At 42.8% G+C, this 9,753-nt stretch overlaps 1 protein-coding gene across 1 annotated transcript; it reads right to left on the bottom strand.

Moving 5' to 3' along the window:
* Positions 1-1,247: 1,247 nt before the first annotated feature.
* Positions 1,248-9,188, bottom strand: LOC124666074 (zinc finger CCCH domain-containing protein 8-like). Its single transcript, XM_047203417.1, has 13 exons — positions 8,898-9,188; positions 7,408-7,649; positions 5,434-5,487; positions 5,259-5,357; positions 5,125-5,181; positions 4,806-5,015; positions 4,370-4,407; positions 4,214-4,260; positions 2,457-2,472; positions 2,231-2,342; positions 2,103-2,156; positions 1,870-2,016; positions 1,248-1,654 (listed from the first exon to the last, which is right to left on the bottom strand). Exons 1-13 carry the CDS (start codon positions 9,073-9,075, stop codon positions 1,445-1,447), a joined length of 1,464 nt encoding a protein of 487 aa, XP_047059373.1. The 5' UTR covers positions 9,076-9,188; the 3' UTR covers positions 1,248-1,444.
* Positions 9,189-9,753: the final 565 nt, after the last annotated feature.

The following is a 9,753-nucleotide window of genomic DNA, read 5'->3' on the forward strand; positions in this document are numbered from 1 at the left end:
TTGATAGTTTTGTTAATTAATTTAAAACCAGCTTTATTTCGAGCCTTCCCTTCAGTCTAAAGAATCTAGGTAGGGTGTGTCTTAGTCATGCCGTATCTCTAGCTAGCTAGGCCGCGGGTGCCTGCTGTTAACTGTACGCAGTAGCGCCAATGCCGTGCGTGGTTTCTAGCGAGGAAAGGCGATCGATACCCAAGCTCGCGCTAGCTACCGGACGACGACGATCAGCACGCAGCCACGCACGTCGGTGTCACCACGGCGTCACCGTCGTCGCTGTCGCCGATGCGAAAGGGAACCTGCATGCTGCTGTGTGTCTGTCTACCGATGCGGCGATGCGCTACGTCCTCCACCAGGCCGTTCCTCCAGTTCCTGGCTACGTAACGTAGCAGTAGTGCAGTACGCGACTGACTGGATCACTGGAGTTGTTGGTCGTCGATCGACGCAATCACGGGACGTCTGTCGTCGCGCTCGATGCGCCCTCGCCCTCGCCCTCGCCGTCGCCGTCGACGGGGTCAATTGTCTGCCTGGCGGCTCGATCGCGTCGCCTCATGTAACGACCCGCTGTTCCTGCCGGGAAAACCTGCCCGTACCTTGTGCGTGTCGCTGTCTTGATCCTCCCTCCCTGAAACGCGCACTGTACGCCATCGCCATAGACGGGTCATGGTGATGAACGGGCGATGTAATGTAGAGCGTATTCGGTGCACGACAAACTTGGCCAGGCTTTTCAGGCAGGTAACTCGATCACCGTTGCAATGCCACCCTCCCTATATTTTGAGTGCTCGCCGTAACCAGCGCAAAAACCAACACTTGTGACCACTTGACACGTAGCACCACTGCTCCGTGTCCTTGCTCCTTTATTTCCTCAACACAAGTGCGGTTGAGTGCGACGTAGCTAAGACATATGAAATGACATACGCCCCCTTGCATCAACCCCACTACAAGGACGCCAGGGCCTGGTAGTATGATGTACGTACAGAGTGGATAGAGCCTGGCGATGCAATTGGCCCCTGCTGCCCCGTTCGTCCGGCCTCATTCAGAGAGCCACATGGATCTACGCCGATACAACCTCCCTGGCGCGTACGAGATGGATCTATGCTCGGTTGCAGCCTTCAACGACGCCGCAACAGTACTCGCATGTGGAAAAGATAGCCATCAATACGATCTAAGCCTGTTGTAAGCATAGCCGCTTGGACTCAAGCAATGCATGCATGCACAAGATACCACGACATGGCTGCACCAGACAGCATGCATTTGCACAATGACGACATCTATTGCTACTGTCCATATCAGATTTTGATTGACGAGAACAACGTTCAACCAAACGTGTAGAGTGTGTGATCCGGTAATCTCTTGCAGCTATATATATCACAGGTCAGGTAAACTCACGACAGAAACAGCATTAACCACCCGCCGTGTTTCGAGCAAAGGATGGGGGGACTGTCGCAGCCTAATTTTCCAGGACAAAGCTCAGTCCGACCACCTTCTTCTTCTTCTTCTTTCCACCTTTCTTTTCTTCTCCCTGCTTCGACGACTTCCCTTCTTTCTGCTTCGACGACACCTTGGCAATGGCCTCCCCAGGGGGTGGGTGGTCAAATTTGCATAGCGCGCCAAACTTGCATGTGCCCGTCTTCATGTAAAAGGCACAGATGTCGGCGTCCTGCATTCATTATCAGTCAGTTTGCATCAACGTTAGAGTGGGTATACACACAAACAGGAACAAACAGACAGAACAACTAAAAATTCAGTACACGCCGTAAAAGCTCATACTGATTTAGATAACAATGTTCTGGTAAAAGGACTACTGCCTTCACCAACAGCTTAGTAAATATCCCGACTTGTTGACAGGCTGGTGGGACTGTTTTTGGATCTTACCTCTCTCCTTGGTAAGCCAGCAAGGGTAAGCGTCACAGGTTGCTGAGAAGGCTCGCAGTTTGCAGCAGGATCAGCTGCAGAGCGATCAACTGGATGGTGGAACTTGCATCTTTCAAGATACTTACAATATCCTCTCTTCATGTAGAACTGCATTGAACAAGCAAAATGAGTAGAAGCAGTGCAACTCGCAGAGGACATATAGCAAAGCAATTGGTACAGAGATAGTTACATACGTCACAGACAGTTTCTCCAGGCCTCTGAGGGTAGGCAATTGGCTCAGGTTCAATCTGTATTTTACAGGAGAACATATCAGTTTGTGCATCAGGGAACACCAATTTCTAATTCCCTTGTTTAAGCTTACCTGCGCATGTGTCGCATGAAAATCGAAGTTTGGCAGGAAATTGGCAGCTGGATTTAGCATCTCGGGAGGAACAGCAGAGGCTGGAGTAGGAAGAAGAGATTGACCCAGTGGAGTAGGAAGAAGAGATTGACCCAGTGGAGGAGTACCAATAAGAGAATGACCCAGTGGAGGAGTAGGAAGAAGAGATTGACCCGGTGGAGTAGGAAGAAGACCCAGTGGAGCCGCTAGTGGAAAATCCAGAACTGTGTGAGCACAGAAAAGCACCATTAAAAAGACATGCACAGTAATACGGCGTAATATAACAAGATTCATGTTTAAGAAACATGCTCAAAATGGGTGTACTTGTCTAATCGTAAGTGAAATCACAGACATAGGCCAGAATGTTGCTGTTAAATTGAAGGCTTTGACTTTGAGGCAAGATCGGCTTGCATCAAAGATTCTTCGGCCAATGTAGCTACTTGTTGTTTGGCTTTTTTTGGCAAAACATGTTCTATTATGACATTGCAAAGCAGGTGTAACAGAAGGGCCAATGTCATTGCCTGGAAAAGCATATTTTCTTTGTTAAAATGAAAACAAGATTTAAGCTTAAGAAGTTTTTACACCCGACATTGGTAGTTTTATTTGTCCCAGTTTTACAACAGTACGAGTTTGATTTATTTATTTGTTGCGAGAAAGATCCGGATCTATTTCATGAGTTCACAAGTACAAAGCACCCCAAATACAATAAACATTACATCGAGGTCCTTGGGCCACCAAACGACCACTACTGCCGACTAGGGATGGCAATGGGTACCCATGACTCGCGTACCCGCCGGGTAAAAACCCAGTAGAAGTACGGGTATGGGACAAAATATTACCCGTGGCTTTGTAAATGGGAAATATCACCCATCGGGTAGAGTGGCCCATACCCGCGTACCCAAGTACCCATTCAAATTTAACAAGTGGGCCATCGTAATATTGTAAACTACTCAATTTTCCCCCTAATAATGCCTTCAAGTTGCTAGGCTGAACCCCACACTTTTCGGTCTCACAATCGCTGGTAGGTTAGTGAGGATTATACCCCTATTTACGAGCGCTTCACCTCTTGTCATATTTTTTAGATCAATTTGATGTGTTGTAAGCGCGGGTATTCCCGCGGGTACCCATTTACCCTGCCGGTTGACGGGTATGGGAAAAACTTGTACCCGTTGAAGAGTATGGGTGTGGGTGGCGGGTAAGAATGAAAGTGACGGGTACGGGTATGGGAATATGGGATGGCTCTACCCGTACCCTGTGGGTGCCATCCCTACGCCAGAGTGAGCTGCCGACGCGCCGCTGCCGCCGCTCCCTTACCGGAGTCCGGAGCCGGCCTGACATTGTTGATGACAGCCGGGAAGTCTTCGTGCACATGTCCCTAAGGACCAGCACCCCAGAGCTGAAGTCGTCGCAATTGTACCCTTGAATTGATTCGAAGCTTGTAACACCAAACCTATCACACACATAGACTGGACAAGATCCACCACTCCATGGAAGCGGCGACCAGACGAATCCCCGCCCTCCTCAACGCCACCGGCGAGATCGCCGTCGACGAGGTGGAAGAAGAGGCGAGTATACCTTATTCTTGTCCCGCAAAAAGTCACCATACCCACCATAACGACAATGCCGGTTCACCAAACTCTAACTTTAGGGGCCTTTCTACAGAGCCGAGCGCAGGTCCGAGGTCCACACCTCCTCCAGCCACCGCAGTGGCAAGCAGAGGAGGCGGGGACCCATCGATTCCTGGTCGTAGATGGTGAGGACGAGGCAGATGGAGGCGGCTTCTAGGGTTTGTACCCTAGCCGCTGCCTCTGTTTCTTTCGTGGGAGGTACGACCGAGTCTTTTGACAGGACCAGTACGAGTTTGACCCCTAGGTTATGGATTAAGCTTTTACTTTCGGCATGCGTTGTACGAACAAGTGTTCAGTTCAACCAAGGCAAAAACAAACGAACCTTGTAATTGTCGACCATGTTGTTCGGGATGGTTGAACCGACATAATGAACCATACATGCAGCTGTAGATGAACAAAGGAAATGTGAGATCAAGACGCCCCAAGCGAATATGCAAAGTCACACACGTGAATCAACTGAAAATAGCAGGTGTTTTTCTTGAGAATATGGTACCTGCCCGTCTTAATATAAAATGAGCAATCAACTTCACCCTGTAATACATGAAGAGAAAAGGTATTCACCAAACAAGAAAGATGCTATTTTACTTGGATCCAGATAGCAAGGTATGAAATTCCAATATATAATTTTATATACCATCAAGATATACCAGTAGTTTGCAAGTCCCAGAATACTATAGTCTACCATAAAAGAACTTGTAGAGAGAGCAATATTATATAAATAATATTTATGTTCAATACTTTTTTGCAGGTAAAGTTTTAGTTGAAAACTGATATGTCAGTATCTCCCTAACACAGTGAGTGATTAAAATCATTAACTTGAATTACAGTCATGGGCATATTGACACCATTAATAAATGAAAGACAGGTATTGGTTGTAGAGTTAAAATTTAGTGTTCTAGACAGAAAAAAGTAACACTTGAAACACATACTGGTCTGATAGGCAGGCCCTTTGAGTTATGCTCCTTAGCAACTGTTGTTATCTTCTTTGCTGAAACTGAATCATCAGCTGCACCGTTGTGCCCTTCTGCTTCAACAGTTGCTTTATTTTCAGATTCATTTCCACTGGAAGGAACCTTCGTATCATTGCCATGACTGAACTTACAATTTGCTTTAAATTTGCATTTGCCTTTTGGATAGTACTGAAATACGAAAATACAATTCAAAACAGCTTTTTACCCATATACGAGAGAGAGAGAGAGAGAGAGAGAGAGAGAGAGAGAGAGAGAGAGAGAGAGTATAGCCTTTTACCGGACAAGGCCCATTAGGCTTCAGTGGCAAGGTAGAATTATCAAATGCTATAGACTCCTGCGGTCAAAACACAACACACACACATTGAGATTCAGGATTATTAAGGCTCCAGTTAACAAATAAAAATAACTTACTTCATCGCCTGTTCCAGCAACTGTTGCATTATCCGTTTCCTTTGGATGGTTGAACTTGCATTTCGATCCAAACTTACACTCGCTATTCTTTATAAAAAACTGCACCATCAATAACAGTTTTATGAACATACTGGTTGACCAGCTAGATTCTGACATACGACTATGAAGTGCTTACTGGACAATCTGGTTCCCCTGGTCGTTCCGGATAGGATTCCTCAACATTCTGAGCCTGTAAAAATGAGTTTTAAACAAGCAAGAGGGTAAAAAAAAACTTTTGGAGGAATACAAGACACAAGGTTCAACTGCCAGGTACTCCTAGAAGACTAAAAAACAACAAAATTGATAAGCAAATCCAAATCAGAGGCAGAACAGTTTCAAGCAAGGTGGTTCCAAAAATATATATAACCAGTGAAAGATCTGAAGCTAGATGAGTTCTGTCTCTTGTGCAGACATCGCATAGAACAGCAACCTCAAGAGAATTCTAAGTAATCTGCAAACTATACTTATATCATCGATGATACCTATCTTAAAATGATCTGAAGCTAGATGAGTTCTCTGACGCCATACACATGGAATAGTATTTTTTTTCTGTTTAAACAAGAGCAGAGAATGGAATAGTATTTTTTTCTGTTTGAACAAGAGCAGAGGGGGTGAATGCAATCATATCATTTCGGGTAAGAAAATTTTGAACCCAACAGTGGAATAATTACATCACTGGAAAAAACCATATAAGATCTAACAGGGGTCTTTTTCTAAGGAAAATATGTTTTACTATTAGGTAGATCCAAACTGCAAATGTATTTAGTAAGGGATCAAGCATAGCTGACTAGTTCTGACTTCTGAGTCTGTTTGCCATCGCTGTGTAGCGCAACGGAATCAGGTCAGTTACATACAATCGACACAGCAAGAAGTTAAGGAGAATATCTACTGCTTCCAGTAAAATATTACTACTACCCCAGGAAAAAGAGGTTGCGAGTTAATTCAATAATTTGATATGTCTATAAGTGGCAAATGAAGTTCTTTGTCAAATGCACCCCAAATTTACTAACCACAAGCAGACAAGCATACTTGGACCATATATTGTCATGTATCATTAGTGATTCATCTATAACAGTATAAACATAATAAATGTGTTACGTGAAGACCAGTAATGGCACATGCTTAACATTGCTGTATACAAGAACAAGAAAAACCATAAGATCACGGATTTACTAAGAATGGTGATAGTCAATTCTTTATTATGAGGTTCGCGCCTGGAATATCCCTATCCCTGAAACTTGACTCAAGTCACTCAACTATTAACGACTTAATATTCTAGTGGAATTATAGCCATGGCACAAAACAGAAGGCCCAGACATGTGCATATGCTTCAAACAGCATATACTATATGCTTCAAATAGCTGAATAGGAGATATAGTCACACATTTCGTTCACACTTATTTTGTCAAAAAGATCTTTGTTTAAATCTATGTACTTAAGACGGGCTTACACTCGAAACTATCTTTGCTGCAGCTGCTAAGCATTGTTAATTGTAGCAGCAAGGTGGATGTAACTGATATTATTTATCGTTAAACATAACTGGATCAATTTGCATGGGTTAATAGTAAATCTTTCATGCATACTGAAGTAGGATGGTTTTTGCTTTATTTGAGGCTCAAATATATGTAATCACGACCAAAACAACAGCCTAATAACGCCTGATGGGAGAGAGAAAGAACCCTAGCATCAATATTAGAATGAATCCAGTGACTACCGTTCTTCACGTTGATGCTGTCAATCCCATTACTAGAAACTTGACTTTCTTGATTCTTGCCGCGAAGTTATTTCACGGAAAACAAGCATGACCGAAACTGCCGATTATTGTCACTGCAAACAGCAAGGATTAACAGTCCATCGACAAGTGAAGACTAGTAGTCTATGAGTTAGTTCTGGCGTTCCAACTGAAACCTTGACTAGTCGTTGCTGGTCGTGACTACTCGCGACTACTAGTCCATGAGTCGTTACCTGAGACTTTGCTCAACTCGTAATCCTTGGCCAGCAGTATTAATGGCAATACAGTTATCATTTTCAGAAATATAAATTTTTAAAAATACTATAAACCGACATAGAATATTTAGACCTGTAGAACATTATAAGGGAAAATAATCACCTCTTTCCAATATGGAATCCCACCCTCTGGAACCCATTGTGGATGGTGAAATTTGCAGGCTTCTCCATACATACATGTTCTGCTTCTCATATAGAAGGCACAACTCTTTTCCCCAGGTCGCTCTGGATAGATAGGAAGGCTGCTTTCAAGCCTAGGGCGTTTGACCATAGTGTTTGGAGAATATAAAGCCTCCCTCTGCCCAATAGTACTATGACTTCCCATAATAGATTGATGATAGAGAACTATAGTAGATATACAAAAAGAACTTTATAAGCTAGCGGTATTAGACAACCCTATACTAGGAATAAATAGTAGTAATAATAAATACTGAAATGAATGGTAGTAAAATTATTATCAAATAAAAAATAATAGTACTGATAGAGAAGTTATGAGGAAACAAATATATTAAGCAGCCTCATACTTGAAAATTTAGCACTAACATAAGTTGCGTGTTTCGGTACAGAAGCACAGACAAGACGTAAGATCATTTGCAGGCCATCAAGGGAGATATCTCTAACACCTCAAAAATAGTCTTGCATAAGCACATAAAGATAACACCAGGGAGCAGTCTCTAGAAATTTAAAAATTAGACTTGCGTTTTGTTTTCTGAAGAATTATACACAAATATGCTCCAAATTCTACGTCGCCACAACACAAAACAAAGAGAAGCAGTAAATTCACTTATGTGATAAAAAGTAACACCGTCCAGCATGAGAATTAGATAGTTTATTCATCCTCGTCTCAATCTGAAAACTGTGTAAGATCCAAACTTCCCTTTCAAAATTCAGTGATGCTACTTTAAGCTTATTCTGCATGCAAGATTGTGAGATATATATCTGGAAAAAAAAAGAGACAAACCTTCACACACCGAATGAAATTCTTAGCACTGCAAAACCCATCAAAATCTACCACATAGTTTCCTCCAACTTGGGCAAGCCCCCAAAGCGAATTGATGCGGAGTACAAGATACCCAATGAAGAACTATTGGAAGATTATCCGACTAAATTAAAGGCCAGGGGGGGATAGGTGGCTGATCTCGTATTGCTACGGTCATACAGCAACTAGCCCTTGAAAAAAAATTAACTGAACCAACATCTCACTTGTGCGAACGCTTAGAAAGCGGTGAACAACAGACTACAAGACAGACATAACCACATAGAGGCTAGCGGCACTAACACGATTTCTCCTTATCCAATCTCTACTGCGTTTCAAACGAAAACGTCTAGATTCAGGTAGCTGCATGGTTCGCCTAATGTACTATGAAATCAGCAATGTGTCCATGAATCCTACTAGTATACATTAGAGAAACAGTACCAATACGCAGACACACAATTTATGCCAACTGCTAGCACATGTTGATACCACCAAATTCCACAACGGGTTGCCACTCTGTGAACCGTGTATCCGATGAAACTCAGTAGCATTATCCAATAAACGCGGTAGAACGCCGCCACTGAACAGAAGAGGAGATGGGCAAGGGCTGCACTCACCATCCGCTGGTCGCCTCGCGCCGACATGCACGTCGAATGCCCTGGAGGCGGAGGGGACGGGGAAGGAGTCGCCGGCGTAGCGGGCCGCGATGAGGTCGATCTCGTGCGAAGAATACCTCGGCGCCGCACCCTCGCCTGGGGAATCGGGGACGTATGGGTAGAAGGGGTAGTCCGACATCGCCGGCGGCGTACGGAGGCGCTAGGGTTTCGCGGGCTCGCGGCGGGGTGGAACCGCCGTTATCGGGGATGGGGGACTGTGTTGGTTTTTGCGCAAGCACTCACCCAACACGCGTAATACGAGGAGAAAATTGTTTGTGTTCGTTTCTTTTTGTTTTTTTATTTTATGAGTGGAAAAATTATGGAAAACTCCGTTCAACAACCGGCTCTAGCCTGTAGATAGAAGCGAACCCTATATACGTTTTTTCTTTCTTTTTTCTTTTTTAGTTCTTTTTTCTGTTTTTTATTTTCTTTTCGGTTTCTTTTTTCTTTCTTAAAGATTTTAAAAATTTTATATTTTAAAAATGTGCATCTAAAAAATGTTTAATTTAAAAATATTTTTAAATTAAAACGTTAAAATTAAAATATGTTCAAATTTAATTTCTTTAAAATGTTCAAATTTGGAAAATGTTCAAAAATAAAAAATGTTCAAAACTGAAAATGATTAGTTTTTGAAATAATGTTCAGATTTTAAAAATATTCAACTTATAAAATCTTTATTTTCCAAAAATGTTCAAACTTGAAAATCGTTCATATTTGAAAATTGTTCAAAAACTTTAAAATATTTTAAATATTTTGTATTTCTAAAATGTTCATGTTTGTGAAAAATATATTTTTCCAAAAAAATCGAATTGTGGAA

Source organism: Lolium rigidum, chromosome 6 (assembly GCF_022539505.1).
Source record: "Lolium rigidum isolate FL_2022 chromosome 6, APGP_CSIRO_Lrig_0.1, whole genome shotgun sequence".
Classification (NCBI taxonomy): Eukaryota; Viridiplantae; Streptophyta; class Magnoliopsida; order Poales; family Poaceae; genus Lolium; species Lolium rigidum.

Coding starts and splice junctions, on each gene's coding strand:
- LOC124666074 (XM_047203417.1), bottom strand. CDS start 9,075: ATGTCGGACTACCCCTTCTACCCATACGTCCCCGATTCCCCAGGCGAG. Junction 5,488..7,407: donor GGATTCCATATTGGAAAGAG/GTGATTATTTTC, acceptor TCATTTTTACAG/GCTCAGAATGTTGAGGAATC. Junction 4,261..4,369: donor TTTTATATTAAGACGGGCAG/GTACCATATTCT, acceptor GTTCATCTACAG/CTGCATGTATGGTTCATTAT.